Source organism: Coregonus clupeaformis, chromosome 2 (assembly GCF_020615455.1).
Source record: "Coregonus clupeaformis isolate EN_2021a chromosome 2, ASM2061545v1, whole genome shotgun sequence".
NCBI lineage: Eukaryota > Metazoa > Chordata > Actinopteri > Salmoniformes > Salmonidae > Coregonus > Coregonus clupeaformis.
Genome location: NC_059193.1, coordinates 24,596,939 through 24,615,762, shown reverse-complemented (window position 1 = coordinate 24,615,762; position 18,824 = coordinate 24,596,939). Strand labels below are relative to the sequence as shown.

The following is an 18,824-nucleotide window of genomic DNA, read 5'->3' as shown; positions in this document are numbered from 1 at the left end:
TCCCAGGGCCCCGAGAGACTGGGACCCATCCTTCCAAAAAAGCACACAGTGCCACCCACAGAACGCCTGTCCCAACTTAAAAATTGACCAATAGAAGTATAAAGAGCGGTTTCTGCAGATGCAGGAATGCCCACATGCCCGCAATTGCACCCTTCTCCCTATAGATGGCATGCCATACCATAATCCGTTCCAGAACAAATGCCAGAGGTGCATGCCCCCCCCCCCAAAAATAAAAATAAATAAAAATAAAAACTCACTCTGACCAATCAGAGCCCTCATGTACAACCAAAACAGTAGGTGGCGGCATGCACCTCTGGCATTTGTTTGCGGAGAAGAAGAAGAAGAAGAAGAAGAAGAAGAAGAAGAAGAAGAAGAAGAAGAAGAAGAAGAAGAAGAAGAAGAAGAAGAAGAAGTAGTAGTAGTAGTAGTAGTAGTAGTAGTAGTAGTAGTAGTAGTAGTAGTAGTAGTAGAAGAGCAGAGTAGAGTAGAGTAGAGTAGAGTAGAGCAGAGCAGAGCAGAGCAGAGCACTCCTCAGTGTGTACAGTTATTTTCTTTTAATGTTTTGTCAAGACAAGCAAGTTGAAAAGGGCCTTTGCCTTAATCAATAAATGTTTTTGTAGATGAAGACCTAGACTTTAACTTTGAATAGCGACCTGAATGGAAACTTCATAGTGGAAGGAATGAGACTGGCTTCTTGCAAAGATAGAACATGTACCTGTGGCGCTTCTCTATCGCCATCATTCTTGGGCTTGTATGGTATTTATTTGACTGCGGACAAGTAGCGGCTCAAATTGTTTTATGTTTACTATTTTGGCCATCAACCCCACATTTTTTCATAAAGGCCGGACGGGAAAGTGGCACTCAGACAGACGATGTGGCTGAAGAAGAATTATTCCAGGTAATTAAAAAATTCTATGCATTTGTTATGACTGACTATTCAATTGCACTAAGGTGTTACTTTTTCGTTGCACGAGAGATCATCATTGCTACAATGTATCGCTCATAATGAGATTCAACGTAACAGGACGTGAGCCGTGCATGTTACTTTTGTTTACAAAATGACAGAAACAATGTAACCAGTTTATGATTCATGTCAGTGATGTCAATGATCACTCATTAATACCACCGAACGTTTTAGTATTTCAACTGATTGGCTGTATGCAATGTATTAAAAGTCGTTAGCCCATGAAACATTATGGTTGTAGTGGTTGTGGGGTCAAATGAAACGTATCAAATTATGATGAAAAGTTATTGACATGGACCTCCTCATGTCCTATATATAGCTGGTGGCAAATTGCCCATATTATTTCAAGTGGAGGGGAAAATAAGGTGATACTTGAATATACATGGGTGATGAAAGAGGGCTATGACAACACCTGCAAAATAATGGCGTCCCCTTAGCCCAATAATCATTGTACCATCTAAATCGCTGTGAAATATATTTTCAATAACACCACCTGTTTGAAGCTGGTGGGAGGTTTTCGTCCACCAGCTTCAAACAGCTGTAAAAACTATATTGCAATTTAGATGGTACAATGATTCCCTACACCAGGGCTGTCCAACCCTGTTCCTGGAGAGCTACCCTCCTATAGGTTTTCACTCCAACCCCAGTTTTAACCAACCTGATTCAGCTTTTGAACCAGCTAATTTTTTGAATCAGGTGTGCTAGGTGAGGGTTGGAGTGAAAACCTACAGGATGGTAGCTCTCGAGGAACAGGGTTCGAGAGCCCTGCCCTACACTATGAGTGAACAGTGTAGAATTTTTGCAACCAGGAAATGACAGCTATGTTCACTAGATAACACAGCCACAAAGTCAGAACATTTTGACAACAGATGCCGCTCCAGAGAATATTGATAAAAGTCACCTTATCCGAGAGAGATTTACATGGTTATCAAAATGTCACACACGAAACACAGACCTTATTTTAAGTGTTTGAAAAATGAATGGTAGAAAAACGATTTCCCTGTTTGACCGCTAGGTTTTATGGGTATTATGACACCACCACTGTGGGGCTTTATTAGCGCCCAATATATTATGGACATTGTCTGAAATTACAATGAAAAAATAAAAATAATCTTATGTGTAGCACCTTTAAACTACACTAAGTGAAGTGGATTGACACCTGGTAACAGAATTGCAGAAACTGAATTTCATCATGGGTCCCTGAAATGTACTACACAGAAATGCATAATTATGGATGTGAAAGTCGTTCTCTTCATGATGATGTATCCTAAATAGGTACACAAAGGTAGAATATGCAATATCCTTCTTTGCGTATTTGGGTATTATTCTACAGACTGGCTATTATTTTAAAGATGCACTATGCAGAAATCTCTCCGCCATTGCCTGGTTGCTAAAATTCTAATAGTTCGCTTAATTTCAGTTTATGTGACAAAACAAGCAAGTATAGTGTAGAGAATCATTGTACACTCTGAACTGCTGTGAAATATATTTTCCATAACCAAAAATATAGTATTTTCAGCTGTTTGAAGCTGGTGTAGAAAAACGAAAGTAAAAGACTCAAAAACAGAACTTAAGAACGGGAAGCATAGAAATAGTGCACAGATGTACCGCATCTTAAACTTGCTTTCAATGAGAATGACAGATCTATAACAAACACTTCAATGTGAATTTGGTAAGGTTGCCCAAAAAGTTACATATTGCAGCTTTAATGAGCTCCGCCACCAAACAAGAACACATGTTGTTGGTCTGGACTGGGCCAAATCTGAACCTATCATAAACGTCTATGTTTCATAAGTTTGGACATCAAAGTACATCACAGTAAAGCTCAGTAGGGTACAGTATTGTACAGTAAAGTAGAGTATAGTACATTGTAGTGTACTCCACTCTAGTGTGCTCTACCGTACACTGTACTATACTGCCCAAACTTGGGAAACATAGATGTCTATGATTGGTTCAGATTTACCGGACCAAATCTGAACCAATCATGGACGTCTATGTTTGAGCCAAATGAATGCTGGTCCAGACGTCTGTGGATATTGAAATCAAGGCCAGGGCAGACTGACCAAATTTCAACTACTTGTCAACGTCCATGGACGTCCAGTGTTGACTACTACGATTTCCCATTGTAGCCAATTCAATTGCAGAAATACCATTACAGATTTTTGGGAAATTCTGTTACCGATTTTGTAACAGAATTTGGAGTTTTAATCATTTAATAATTCATAAACAAAGTTGATATTAGTAAAAACACTATAACTAATTGATAGGTCTACCTTATTACTTCTGTGAACTTTCATTATCCTCCCTCATGACGGAGAGAAATTAGAAAATATCTTAAAGATATGTGGGTGTTTGGTAACGGAATTTCAAGGCACAAGGCAATGTCTCTTAAACATACAGAAGGCAGAAAAAAATCTACTAAACTAAATAGGTGTTTATTTTAATTGGCAGGGGTCTTTACTTAAACATTATAGTGTTTTGATCACAGGAGGTTGGTGGCACCTTAATTGGGGAGAATGGGCTCGTGGTAATGACTGGAGAGGAATAGGTGGGATGGTATCAAATACATAAAACCCATGGTTTCCATGTGTTTGATGCCATTCCATTTGCTCCGTTCCGGCCATTATTATGAGCCATCCTCCCCTCAGCAGCCTCCACTGGTTTTTATGTATTTCTAATACCTTTAAAGTTTTTTTCTGGTCAATGTTTTCTAAGACCCTTTTTTATAAGTTTGACAAGAAGTCAAAGCCTTTGGTTATTCCTAATTTTTAGGATGGAAAATTGTTGGAACATTTATATATGCCTTAATTTCTCAAAAATATAGACTCTTAGCATTAATTTGACACCCAACTTCACATGTTAGTGCTCATGGGTCCTTTTACATTAAAAATTAATTTATGCCATCTTTCTCCTTAATCTACATGGTAAGGAATGAATGATGTCAAAACACTATAATCACCTCTTTACTGTGCCCTGTACCCTACTGTGCTCTACTGTACTGTACTCTTTACTGTACTGAACTCTACTGTGCTCTACTGTACTGTACTCTTTACTGTACTGAACTCTACTGTGCTCTACTGTACTGTACTCTTTACTGTACTGAACTCTACTGTGCTCTACTGTACTGTACTCTTTACTGTACTGAACTCTACTGTGCTCTACTGTACTGTACTCTTTACTGTACTGAACTCTACTGTACTCTACTGTACTGTACTCTTTACTGTACTCTACTGTACTGTACTCTTTACTGTACCCTACTGTGCTCTACTGTACTGTACTCTTTACTGTACTGAACTCTACTGTACTCTACTGTACTGTACTCTTTACTGTACTGAACTCTACTGTGCTCTACTGTACTGTACTCTTTACTGTACTGAACTCTACTGTGCTCTACTGTACTGTACTCTTTACTGTACTGAACTCTACTGTACTCTACTGTACTGTACTCTTTACTGTACTCTACTGTACTGTACTCTTTACTCTACTGTACTCTACTGTACTGTACTGAACTCTACTGTACTGTACTCTTTACTGTACTGAACTCTACTGTACTGTACTGTACTGTACTGAACTCTACTGTGCTCTACTGTGCTCTACTGTACTGTACTCTTTACTGTACTGAACTCTACTGTACTGTACTCTTTACTGTACCCTACTGTGCTCTACTGTACTATTCTCTTTACTGTACTGTACTCTACTGTACTCTTTACTATACTGAACTCTACTGTACTGTACTCTTTACTGTACTGAACTCTACTGTGCTCTACTGTACTGTACTCTTTACTGTACTGAACTCTACTGTGCTCTACTGTACTGTACTCTTTACTGTACTGAACTCTACTGTACTCTTTACTGTACTGAACTCTACTGTGCTCTACTGTACTGTACTCTTTACTGTACTGAACTCTACTGTACTGAACTCTACTGTACTGTACTCTTTACTGTACTGAACTCTACTGTGCTCTACTGTAACGTACCTGAATTGTCTTACAGGAAACCACCGAACATTTCGGTTGTGATGTAACTGATACAACAAGCACTAAAGCTGAAACATCACAGGAGACACAGTTTCCCAGTGTGAAGAGGTCTCTTCAGCAAGGTGTGCAATTTTGCTCTGCATGATCTGAGATCCTGACAGAATTTTCCATTATAACTTATATTTTTTTGTAAATCATTCTGTGAGACTTTCTGCCAGAGTAAGAGATTTGTAAAGTGGCGTCTATTGTTAAGATCAAGGATGAATAACGAAAACATTTTGTACCAACATTCTGCCTTTTGCCTTAGTGTACTTGGTCAGCCAAATGTAGTTATTCTGTATTCTGTGACACAGTTGAATAGGATAGCAAATGCAGCTGCAGACATCTCATGTTACATGATCTGGGGCTTGGGTGACAGATGTTGGGGCAATAGACACAAAAATAACAATCTTTCAATGTGCTATGTTGTGGATTATGGTAAGTGGGTGTTGTTTTACCACGCTGTGCTTGGAAATGGAACGAGTTGGTTTGCATATTTTGTATAAGGCATGTTCAGACCGGTTTGGACTGTTTTCTGTCAGGAAGTGTTTTTGATAATCCTGCTAAAATGAATTTCACAGCTCACTTCAACCTGCACTTTTGACAACAACAAAAAAAAGTAGCCTTTCACTTAGAATACTCAGGGCTCTTGTACAGTGCATTCGGAAAGTATTCAGACCCATTCACTTTTTCTACATTTTGTTACGTTACAGCCTTATTCTAAATTGGATTCAATTGTTTTTTCCCCCTCATCAATCTACACACAATACCCAATAATGACAAAGCAAAACCAGGTTTTAGACATTTTTGCAAATGTATTAAAAATAAAAAATGGAAATATTACATTTACATATGTATTCAGAAACTTTACTCAGTACTTTGTTGAAGCACCTTTGGCAGCGATAACAGCCCCGAGTGCTTCACCGTAGGGATGGTATTGGCCAGGTGATGAGCGGTGCCTGGTTTCCTCCAGACGTGACGCTTGCCATTCAGGCCAAAGAGTTCAATCTTGGTTTCATCAGACCAGAGAATCTTGTTTCTCATGGTCTGATAGTCCTTTAGGTAACTTTTGGCAAACTCCAAGCGGGCTGTCATGTGCCTTTCACTGAGGAGTGGCTTCCGTCTGGCCACTCTACCATAAAGGCCTGATTGGTGGAGTGCTGCAGAGATGGTTGTCCTTCTGGAAGGTTCTCCCATCTCCACAGAGGAACTCTGGAGCTCTGTCAGAGTGACCATCGGGTTGTTGATCACCTCCCTGACCAAGGACCTTCTCCCCCGATTGCTCAGTTTGGCCGGGCTGCCAGCTCTAGGAAGAGTCTTGGTGGTTCCAAAATTATTCTATTAAATAATGATGGAGGCCATTGTGTTCTTGGGGACCGTCAATGCTGCAGACATTTTTTGGTACCCTTCCCCAGATCTGTGCCTCGACACAATCCTGTCTCGGAGCTCTACGGACAATTCCTTCACCTCATGCCTTGGTTTTTGCTCTGACATGCACTGTCAACTCTGGGACCTTATATAGACAGGTGTGTGCCGTTCGAAATCATGTCCAATCAATTGTATTTACCACAGGTGGACTCCAATTTGTAGAAACATCTCAAGGATGATCAATGGATACAGGATGCACCTGTGCTCAATTTCGAGTCTCATAGCAAAGGCTCTGAATACTTATGCAAATAAGGTATTTCTGTTTTTTATTTGTAATACATTTGCAAAAATGTCTAAAAACCTGTTTAGGCTTCATCATTATGGGGTATTGTGGGTAGATTGAGGGAATTATTTATTCTTTAATCCATTTTAAAACAAGGCTGTAATGTAACAAAATGTTGAAAAAGTATTGGGGTTCGAATACCTACCAAATGTAAATGTAAATGTACCTATTTTTCTTTGTCCTCGTCAGCTATTTTGCCTTTGTGTTGATTTTGAGTGTTCGTTTCCCCCAGTGTTTGAGTGTGCCTACGACCAGCTAGTCCTCCCCTGGTACTGCGTCCCTAAGCCCCGTGACAGTCAGCTCCTGCACCAGGTACTGTCGAGGGAGTTTGACAAAGTCATCGATCTAGTCATCAGCAGAGGCAAAGACTTTGATGTCTGTGCTGCAAGTGTGGGCTGCATTCGCATCCTGACCCAGCACCTCCATAATGCCAAACAGTCTGATAGGTAATACAGCTCTCCTGAAGTCACTAGTAGAATATCAATAGAAGCAATTGATTTTGTCATCACCCATATTGAGTTGCCGTTCTACAGCTATATTGCTTGCCTATACTGTTGAAGTGGTTTATGTATATTTTATTGTTTTGGATAAATCATTAACATCCTCAGTTCTGAATTTCAAACTTTTATTGGGTGTAATGTCGTTTTTTTATATGGATTTCATGTGACCTAGGGTACTATGCAAGCTGTCACATGATGGAAGAATGGCCTGTATTAAGTATTGAGGTGATAGAATTTCACCAATCTAGATATTATTGCTCTCTTTGTCATTATTCCAAATAGACAATTTTTATTCATTTTGTCTCTGTCTGTTTTGCTCTCTCTCTTTCTCAGAAAACCATTGTTCTGCTCTAGAGGAGAGGAGGTTGAAGTTCTCAGAGTGTTCTCTGAAGCACTGGTGCGAAACCTTTTTCCTCAGTCCCTATGGGGACTGACAGTCAGCCACTGTGCCTTAAATGAGATAGTTGCCTTAAAAGGTAAGCCCCACAATATAGGCCTATCAGTGCCTCATGTATTCTCTCAGCACATTGCTGAACTTTTGAAAATGAGAACAAATAAGCACGAAACCATTATAATTCTTATCATTCTATCAAGATGAGTAAAGGATAGAGATTGGAAATACTGCACGTGCTGTAACTAAAATAAGGTCTCTCCTTAGAGGAACGCTAACACAGTGTGTTATTGAAACCTGCAGATAAAGTAGAACAACACATTTCACTGCACCTATCCGGTCAGTGTCTTTCAGTGGCTCTGATCACAGGAGCCAGTGAAACGGGTTGAACGATTACATTTATGGCTTAGTAATGGTAAGGGATTTTACTGTTGTAGATAAAACATTCACTTCTGTTTTCTGCACCTGTAACCTTTATTGAGTCTCAATAATGTTCAGTGAAACTTGACCGTTAACACCATCTTTCTTTGCCTGGGAGACGTGGATAATGGTGGATACTGGAAGTGGCCATTAGTATAAAAGCGAAACAAGTGGAAAGGGTCTCTGTAATGGTCTGTTATTCTGAGACAAAGTGTGTCAGCTTTTTACCTATGTATACTGAACAAAAATATAAACGCAACATGCAACAATTTCAAAGATTTTACTGTGTTACGGTTCATATAGGGAAATCAGTCAATTGAAATAAATAAATTAGGCCCTATTCTATGGATTCCACATGACTGTGAATACAGATATGCATCTGTTGGTCACAGATACCTTGAACAATATGTAGGGTAGTGGATCAGAAACCCCCATTTGCCTCATGCGGTGTGACACATACCCTTCACATAGTTGATCAGGCTGTTGATTGTGACCTGTGGAAGGTTGTTCTACTTTTCAATGGCTGTGCAAAGTTGCTTGATATTGGTGGGAACTGGAACACGCTGTCGTACACGTAGATCCAGAGCAACCCAAACATTCTCAATGGGTGACATGTCTGGTGAGTATGCAGGCTATGAAAGAACTGGGACATTTTCAGCTTCCAGGAATTTTGTACAGATCCTTGCGACATGGGGCTGTGCATTATCATGCTGAAACATGAGGTAATCGCGGCGGATGAATGGCACGACAATGGGCCTCAGGATCTTGTCACAGCATCTCTGTGCATTTAAATTGCCATCGATAAAATGCAATTGTGTTCATTGTCCGTAGCTTATGCCTGCCATACAGTGAGGGAAAAAAGTATTTGATCCCCTGCTGATTTTGTACGTTTGCCCACTGACAAAGAAATGATCAGTCTATAATTTTAATGGTAGGTTTATTTGAACAGTGAGAGACAGAATAACAACAAAAAAATCCAGAAAAACGCATGTCAAAAATGTTATAAATTGATTGGCATTTTAATAACGGAAATAAGTATTTGACCCCCTCTCAATCAGAAAGATTTCTGGCTCCCAGGTGTCTTTTATACAGGTAACAAGCTTAGATTAGGAGCACACTCTTAAAGGGAGTGCTCCTAATCTCATCTTGTTACCTGTATAAAAGACACCTGTCCACAGAAGCAATCAATCAATCAGATTCCAAACTCTCCACCATGGCCAAGACCAAAGAGCTCTTCAAGGATGTTAGGGACAAGATTGTAGACCTACACAAGGCTGGAATGGGCTACAAGACCATCGCCAAGCAGCTTGGTGAGAAGGTGACAACAGTTGGTGCGATTATTCGCAAATGGAAGAATCACAAAATAACTGTCAATCTCCCTCGGCCTGGGGCTCCATACAAGATCTCACCTCGTGGAGTTGCAATGATCATGAGAACGGTGAGGAATCAGCCCAGAACTACAAGGGAGGATCTTGTCAATGATCTCAAGGAAGCTGGGACCATAGTCACCACGAAAACAATTGGTAACACATTACGCCGTGAAGGACTGAAATCCTGCAGCGCCCACAAGGTCCCCCTGCTTAAGAAAGCACATATACAGGCCCGTCTGAAGTTTGCCAATAAACATCTGAATGATTCAGAGGAGAACTGGGTGAATGTGTTGTGGTCAGATGAGACCAAAATTGAGCTCTTTGGCATCAACTCAACTCGCTGTGTTTGGAGGAGGAGGAATGATGCCTATGACCCCAAGAACACCATCCCCACCGTCAAACATGGAGGTGGAAACATTATGCTTTGGGGGTGTTTTTCTGCTAAGGGGACAGGACAACTTCACCGCATCAAAGGGACGATGGACGGGGCCATGAACCGTCAAATCTTGGGTGAGAACCTTCCCTTAGCCAGGGCATTGCAAATGGGTCGTGGATGGGTATTCCAGCATGACAATGACCCAAAACACACGGCCAAGGCAACAAAGGAGTGGCTCAAGAAGAAGCACATTAAAGTCCTGGAGTGGCCTAGCCAGTCTCCAGACCTTAATCCCATAGAAAATCTGTGGAGGGAGCTGAAGGTTCGAGTTGCCAAACGTCAGGCTCGAAACCTTAATGACTTGGAGAAGATCTGCAAAGAGGAGTGGGACAAAATCCCTCCTGAGATGTGTGCAAACCTGGTGGCCAACTACAAGAAACGTCTGACCTCTGTGATTGCCAACAACGGTTTTGCCACCAAGTACTAAGTCATGTTTTGCAGAGGGGTCAAATACTTATTTCCCTCATTAAAATGCAAATCAATTTATAACATTTTGACATGCGTTTTTCTGGATTTTTTTTTGTTATTCTGTCTCTCACTGTTCAAATAAACCTACCATTAAAATGATAGACTGATCATGTCTTTGTCAGTGGGCAAACATACAAAATCAGCAGGGGATCAAATACTTTTTTCCCTCACTGTACCATAACCCCACGCCATCATTGGGCACACTTTTCACAACATTGACATCAGCAAACCGCTCGCCCACACGACACCATACAGGTGGTCTGTGGTTGTGAGGCCGGTTGGACCTACTGCCAAATTCTCTACAATGTTGGAGGTGGCCTATGGTAGATAGATTAACATTAAATTATCTGGCAACAGCTCTGGTGGACATTCCTGCAGTCAGTATGCCAATTGCACGTTGCACGCTCCCTCAACTTGAGACATCTGTGGCATTGTGTTGTGTGACAAAATGGAACATTTTAGAGTGGGCTTTTATTGACCCCAGCACAAGGTGCACCTGTGTAATGATCATGCTGTTTTAATCAGCTTCTTGATATGCCACACCTGTCAGGTGGATGGATTATCTTGGCAAAGGAGAAATGCTCACTAACAGAGATGTAAACAAATTTGTGCACAATATATTTTATTTCAGCTCATGAAACATAGGGCCGTTTATATTTTTTAACATGGTTTTATCACCCTACCATGTGGTTTTACTCTGTAGTCCGTATCCCATCACATTGACTTTGTCATCCATACCCTCAGTACTGGACCTGCTGGTGCGGTGGCTCTCAGACCCTGACAACCTCAACCAGCTGGTGGTGAGTCAGCTGGATGGAGTGACCCCCGAGAGCTCTGTGGAAGAGTTGTGTGAGTCCTGTTCTGACAGGACCTCTCCAGCCACCCTGGAGAGCCAGGCCAATGGAGCGTGAGTAGACTTTTTCCTACCAGGCTGCCTCTCTTTTCTTTAGTAAACACACTTCAGTGCTGTTAGGGTGCAGAGAACACAGAAATAAATTGTGCTTTGGTTTTGTTTGGTGGCCATTTTAGAACGCAGGAAGAAACAGAGGATGCTCAAACTAGTGACAGCAAGTGCAAAAAGAAAGGTGAGGGTGTGTAATTTTGAAACAATCACTAGGCTAATGAACTTGAAAATGTTGAGTTTGTTTGACAAAAACAAAATTAACTGGACCAAAACGAAGTAAATTTTCTTTGTGTGCAGTTAATTCTGTTTGTTCTATGATTATTTTTTTCATGTTTGTTTTGTTTCCCCTGTGCCTTAAAGTTATCTCAGTTTGCAGTCAACTTGTGACATAGAAAAGGCCATGAAAAATGTTGACATTTAGCTAACCGGATATGTGTGTTTTTTTCCAGCCAACAAAGTGAAGGAAGGCTGGTCTAAATTCCTTGACAAGATGAGATTGAAGAAAGCTAAAAGGGAGGTTAAGAAAAGGGAGCAGGCGCTGGTTATCAGGGCCATGACTATCCGGGGTCCACCATCAAACGGAAATGAAGGGGCTAGCCGGGAGGGCTCCATCCATAGCCAGCAGGACTCTGACATTGTATGGACACTGCACCAGAAAGAGCAGCTCTGCAGTCATCACTGCACTATTCACTCTGCTCGACTCTTTTTTTTAAAATAGCAATTCTATTGATTTCAGACAGTACATGTTTTGCCATCTATCCAATAGAAGATTATTTCATATTATTATAGCCTTATTTCTGAATGCCCTCTATCCACCCCAAACATTGCTCTATTTATAGTCTGAAAACGTTAAGTATCAAACTGAGGATGAAATATAACACGGCTGACATTTTATTTTGTCATTGGTTTGGTTCACCAGGAGGACAGTGATCTGGAGAGCTACTTGAACAGTGTACAAGAGGATATGATGGAATTCAAGTTGTCGTATGAGATGTGGCGGCTTGGCCACTGGGCTGTCAGCGTCCCTTGTGTGAGTCACTAATCACACACAAGTCACTGTGGAATGCTTTGAATGCAACTACTGTTAGTTGCTGAGCTGTGTGAAAACATGTCCTTGGTCGTTTTGTTACCTGTTAATGTTTGAGCCAGTAAGATGTTACTGTCTGTAGGTGGAGAGGGAAAACGAGGAACTGTGTTTTACAGTTCACCTGGAGGAGAGGGACAACCCTGAGAACCTTCACTGGAATGTGAGGAAGACCCAAACAGACATCATCCACTTCTGCAACCTATGGCAGGTTAGGGAAGGATGAAGAGGGAGATTGTATTGTTGCAATTGTGTTCCACAAGGTACCATTTTACTATGTAACCTCATGGCCATTGAAATTAGGTAAAGCCGCTATGCTGTTTGGTATTGAATTTTGAGAAATGGGACCAATGCATCAAGTTGTACATATTCATAGAAGAAGTGTAACTTCCACAGCCACAGGAAGTAGGGGTGCTGAGGGTGCTGCAGCACCCCCTGATAAATCACAATTTAAAAAATAATGTAATAAAAATATGAATATGCACTAGGCCTTTATTACTCCTGTATTACCGCACCTCCCCCATCGACAAAAAGTTTAGCACCGACACCCCAAAACATCTTCCCACGGCCATGGTAACTTCCTTATTTTGTTGTGTCTCAAGATGACAAAACCACAGCACTGTTGTCAAAACAGACTGCTGCAGAAGTTTTGAATGGAGCAGATACTGTACTGTTTAATTGATCTCTGACATCTTATGGATGTCGCACAATTAGATACGACCAATGCTAATAGTCTGAGTGTATAGTCTCTTTTGACACTAGTCTCTCTTTTGCGTCCTCAAAATGGGTCCAGATTTACATTTGAGTCATTTAGCAGACACTCTTATCCACATATCATACACTTATGTCACATCATCATTCTTAAATATATTTTATTATCATTTTTCCCTTGTTTGGATTGTTTTTTTAGGACTCTAATTTACCCTCCCTATCCGTGTTAGAGGAGAGCACTGAGATTAACATCGATGAGGATTTTAAAGAAGCCAGAACATCCCTCAAGCTCTTCTTACAGGTACACTGGCACACTTCATGCACAAGCAGAAATGCACACAGATAGGTGATTCGATATGATATAAATAAATGTCCTCTCCAGGAGCTGGTGTCGGATGCTCTGATGGGCCACACTCAGCCAGTGTTTCAGTTCCTGTGTCCTCTGGACAAGCTGCTGAGTGAAGAGGAGCATGTGGGGGAAGTGTGGGGCCTCTTCAGTGGCCTGGCCTACTTCCTGACTCCGGGCCAAGAGGAAGATGAGGTAGGCATTTTAATAACCTCCCGAGTGGCGCAGTGGACTAAGGCACTGCATCGCAGTGCTAGCTGTGCCACTAGAGATCCTGGTTCGCGTCGTCCAGCGTCGTCCAGGGTAGGGGAGGGAATGGCCGGCAGGGGTGTAGCTCAGTTGGTAGAGCATGGCGTTTGCAACGCCAGGGTTGTGGGTTCGATTCCCCCAGTATGAAAAAATATAAAAATAATGTATGCACTCACTAACTGTAAGTCGCTCTGGATAAGAGAGTCTGCTAAATGACTAAAATGTAAATGTAAATGTTGAGCAAGGCCTGTATTGTGTCAGTGTCACCACAAATGGCAAATGATGCCCTCTGCTGGTGGATTAAGAAACCAAGGCAGTTGTGAATCTCCAGCAGTCAGTCAGTATTTTTGCACCAGGTATTTCCATGACTTTCAAAGACATTTGGAAGTAAGTATTTTGACTTTTTTAATTTTATTTGAAAAACAAAATACCGGGCCTCCCGAGTGACGCAGCGTTCTAAGGCACTGCATCGCAGTGCTAGAGGCGTCACTACAGACCCGGGTTCGATCCCAGGCTCTGTCGCAGCCGGCTGTGACCGGGAGACCAATGAGGTGGCGCACAATTGGCCCAGCATCGTCCGGGTTAGGGGAAGGTTTGTGCCGGCCAGGATGTCCTTGTCCCATCGCGCTCTAGCGACTCCTTGTGGCGGGCCGGGCGCCTGCAAGCTGACTTCGGTCACCAGCTGTACGGTGTTTCCTCCGACACATTGGTGCGGCTGGCTTCCGGGTTAAGCGAGCAGTGTGTCAAGAAGCAGTGTGTTTCGGAGGATGCATGGCTCTCGACCTTCGCCTCTCCCGAGTCCGTACGGGAGTTGCAGCGATGGGACAAGACTAACTACTAATTGGGGAGAAAAAGGGGTAAAAAGTTGAAAAAAACAAAATACCCTGTGTATTTTCAAATACTAAATAAACACTCTTTATGCATTTGAACCCAGGTCAGTTTGGTATTTTAAATAATGTTTTTTAAATATTTTCTAATAGTAGGCTTTTTATGGGAAATTATTAGAAAATACCTTGAACAGAAGTAGTAGCTAGTTGATTTGGGCCACATTATTTAAACATACTCAAATAGACCAAAAACATTCATTTAAATAATAAATAATCAAATATACATGTATGTGAACCCAGGTCTGCAATGCACATTGCATTTTTCAGGACAAGCATAACAGCCTTGGAAGAGGGACCAAACCAGATGATTCCACCCCAACGGAGGCTGCAGACCCAACTGCAATTGAGAACCTGGATGGCGATACAAGGGATAGCCCGGTCCGGGGCCCTTCTATCATCATCTCCCAATGTGATGAGGATTCTCCTTCAGAACCCAGTTCCATTGAGTGCTGCAGAGATGACGAGACCGAACCAGTAGAGAAATCTTACGTTTTGGTTAATGCAGATAAAACCGAGGACAAAACCAAGGAATCAGAGAACACCATAACTTCTCAACTAAAGATGGTAATCAAAGGGCTATCTAGATCTAAATCAGAGGAGTGTCTGGCCCAAACGAAATCAGACACCCCTGAAGACCTGACTGACTCTTTCTGTAGACTGCGACATTCCAGTCATAATGGAGGCTCGCAATTTGACCTCACTGACAGTCCATCGCATCTTCTCGGTGGAAAGTCAAATAAAAGTGAGAAACTCACTTTCAAAATGTCAGGAGGGATCCACAGGAGTAAAGGAAATGACATGGGGAGTCAGTCAAAATTAGAAGACTCACCGTGTTTGAAAAAGGACCAATCCAGCTGGGAGCAAATGGAAGCAACCAAAGCCATTTTTGATTTGTTGAAAGCAATATCTGGTTAGTTCTAACTTCCTAATTTGTTTGAAATTGTATACTGAACAAAAATATAAATGCAACATGTAAAGTGTTGGTCCCATGTTTTATGAGCTGAAATAAATGATCCCAGAAATGTTCCATACGCACAAAAGTTATCTCAAATCTTGTGCACAAATTTGTTTACATCCCTGTCAGTGACTATTTCTCCTTTGCCAAGATAATCCATCCATGTGGCATATCAAGGAGCTGATTAAACAGCATGATCATTACACAGGTGCACCTTGTGCTGGGGACAATAAAAGGCCACTTTATTATGTGCAGTTTTGACACACAACACAATGCCACAGATGTCTCAAGTTGAGGGAGCATGCAATTGGTATACTGACTGCAGGAATGTCCACCAGAGCTGTTGCCAGAGAATTGAATGTTCATTTCACTACCATAAGCCACCTCCAACGTTGTTTTAGAGAATTTGGCAGACCACGTGTAATCACGCCAGCCCAGGACCTCCACATCTGGCAGCTGTTGGAACTGTAGGTTTGCACAACCGAAGAATTTCTGCACAAACTGTCAGAAACCATCTCAGGGAAGCTCATCTGCGTGATCGTCGTCCTCACCAGGGTCTTGACTTGACTGCAGTTTGGCGTCGTAACCGACTTCAGGGGGCAAATGTTCACCTTCGATGGCCACTGGCAAGCTGGAGAAGTGTGCTCTTCACAGATGAATCCCAGTTTCAACTGTACCGTGCAAATGGCAGCAACATGTATGACGTCGTGTGGGCGAGCGGTTTGCTGATGTCAATGTTGTGAACAGTGCGCCCCATGGTGGCGGTGGGGTTATGGTATGGGCAGGCATTTGCTACGGACAATGAACACAATGAGCATTTTATCGATGACAATTTGAATGCACAGAGATACCGTGACGAGATCCTGAGGCCCATTTTCGTGCCATTCATCCACCGCCATCAACTAATGTTTCAGCAAGATAATGCACGGCCCCATGATGCAAGGATCTGTACACAATTCCCAGTTCTTCCATGGCCTGCATACTCACCAGACATGTCACCCATTGAGTATGTTTGGGATGCTCTGGACCGACGTGTACGTGTTCCAGTTCCCGCTAATATCAAGCAACATCGCACAGCCATTGAAGAGGAGTGGGACAACATTCCACAGGCCACAATCAACAGCCTGATCAACTCTATGTGAAGGAGATGTGTTGTGCTGCATGAGGCAAATGGTGGTCACACCAGATACTGACTGGTTTTTTGAAGGCATCTGTGACCAACAGATGCATATCTGTATTCCCAGTCATGTGAAATCGATAGATTAGGGCCTAATTAATTTATTTCAACTGATTGATTTCCTTATATGAACTGTAACTCAGTAAAATGGGCCCCGTGTAGCTCAGTTGGTAGAGCATGGCGCTTGCAACGCCAGGGTTGTGGCTTCGATTCCCACGGGGGGCCAGTATGAAGAACAAAAAAAGAAAAAAATGCAATGTATGCAAAACAATGTATGCACACTAACTGTAAGTCGCTCTGGACAAGAGCATCTGCTAAATGACTAAAATGTAAATGTAAAATCTTTTAAAATTGGTGCATGTTGCGTTTATATTTTTGTTCAGTGTAATTGTAGATATTTATTTTAATTAAAGAGTCACCTTTGAGGATGGTTATGAATATTAATTACATTTAATAGTGTGTAATAATCAGTGCCCTACTTTGCCCTCCAGGCAATTCCATCCTCCTGAACATATTTGATGCGATTCTGAAACCCGTCATGCCGATATTGAAAAAGTAAGAGCTGTGAAATATTATTTAATTTTCAACTGCAGTCCTGGTTCGTCATACTGACAGAATAATAGGATGATCTACATTTGTCCTTTTGAGAATCCCAGCATGACGTTTTATAATATTCTCTAGGAAAGTGAACAGCTTCTTGAATAAGATGAACCCAACGGAAGCCCAGATTGCCTCCTATATCGACAACCTGCGTGAGAAACAGTGGCCCAAGGGCTTGCCGGAGGTGACTTGCCCCATACCCCATCGCAGCAGTGAGGAGAAGAATGAGACCAAAGACAGAGCTCACCACCTCATCAATGCCAGATGTACATGATATACACAGTGTTTTTCTATCGAAATATTTTGAGTTCTGCTTTTCATGCTTGGACAGAAATTTGAGAAGTGTGTCACAGTTCACTAACATCATGTTCTCATTTTAGATTCAAACTATTTAATCTTGAAGAAGACAGATATGGAGACAGCGTTTAAGCTCTTCCAGGACTATGAAGAAAACAAGAAGCTGGTATATGTGTGTATCTAGCCTCTTGAGTTTCTGTGGAGAGCACTGGAAGAGAGAACTTTGGTGTCAAGATCCCAATGTCCTCTCATCAATGTTGCAGTGCTGTGTCTATATTTGATTTCTGTCAAATGTCCTAAAAATGTCTAGACTTTCTTGTACAGTTTTGTAGAGATGTTGATTCATCTTCTGCTTCTCTTTATTTTCAATAGATGCTGCTTTCATTCCTGTTGAGAGAGCTTCTGCCAGGTGAGGATGCCCTTAATGTGAGTGCCATAACCCTGCAGAAAGTGAACGTCAACTAACTCATTTTTACAGTGGCTTGCAAAAGTATTCACCTCCCCTTGGCATTTTTCCTATTTTGTTGCCTTACAACCTGGAGGGGGGGGGGTTGTATCATTTGATTTACACAACACTTTGAAGATGCAAAATATTTTTTTGTGTGAAACAAACAAGAAATAAGACAGAAAAACAGAACTTGAGCGTGCAAAACGTTTCACCCCCCCCCCCTTTTGCAGCAATTACAGATGCAAGTATCTTGGGGTATGTCTCTATAAGCTTGGCACATCTAGCCACTGGGATTTTTGCCCATTCTTCAAGGCAAAACTGCTCCAGCTCCTTTAAGTAGGATGGGTTCCGCTGGTATACAGCAATCTTTACCACAGTCGTACCACAGATTCTCAATTGGATTGAGGTCTGGGCTTTGACTAGGCCATTCCAAGACATTTAAATGTTTCCCCTTAAACCACTTGAGTGTTGCTTTAGCAGTATGCTTAGGGTCATTGTCCTGCTGGAAGGTGAACCTCCGTCCCAGTCTCAAATCTCTGGAAGACTGAAACAGGTTTCTCTCAAGAATTTCCCTGTCTTTTGCGCCATCCATCATTCCTTCAATTCTGCCCAGTTTCCCAGTTCCTGCCGATGGAAAAACATGGTGTTCTCGGGGTGATGAGAGGTGTTGGGTTTGCGCCAGACATAGCGTTTTCGTTGATTGCCAAAAAGCTCAATTTTTGTCTCATCTGACCAGAGTACCTTCTTCCATATGTTTGGGGAGTCTCCCACATGCCTTTTGACGAACACCAAACGTGTTTGCTTATTTTTTTCTTTAAGCAATGGCTTTTTTCTGGCCACTCTTCCGTAAAGCCCAGCTCTGTGGAGTGTATAGCTTAAAGTGGACCTAT

The 18,824-nt window shown here is 41.9% G+C and overlaps 1 protein-coding gene across 1 annotated transcript; it reads left to right on the top strand.

The window, feature by feature from the left end:
- The first annotated feature begins 474 nt into the window (after window positions 1-474).
- Window positions 475-18,027, top strand: LOC121532007. Its single transcript, XM_041837643.1, has 16 exons — window positions 475-898; window positions 4,958-5,063; window positions 6,924-7,137; window positions 7,525-7,667; window positions 11,021-11,183; window positions 11,306-11,361; window positions 11,630-11,817; window positions 12,100-12,210; window positions 12,350-12,475; window positions 13,175-13,276; window positions 13,358-13,516; window positions 14,725-15,367; window positions 17,081-17,144; window positions 17,271-17,455; window positions 17,570-17,658; window positions 17,859-18,027. The coding sequence occupies exons 1-16, from the start codon at window positions 710-712 to the stop codon at window positions 17,949-17,951; spliced, it is 2,631 nt and encodes an 876-aa protein (XP_041693577.1). The 5' UTR covers window positions 475-709; the 3' UTR covers window positions 17,952-18,027.
- The last annotated feature ends 797 nt before the right edge of the window (window positions 18,028-18,824 follow it).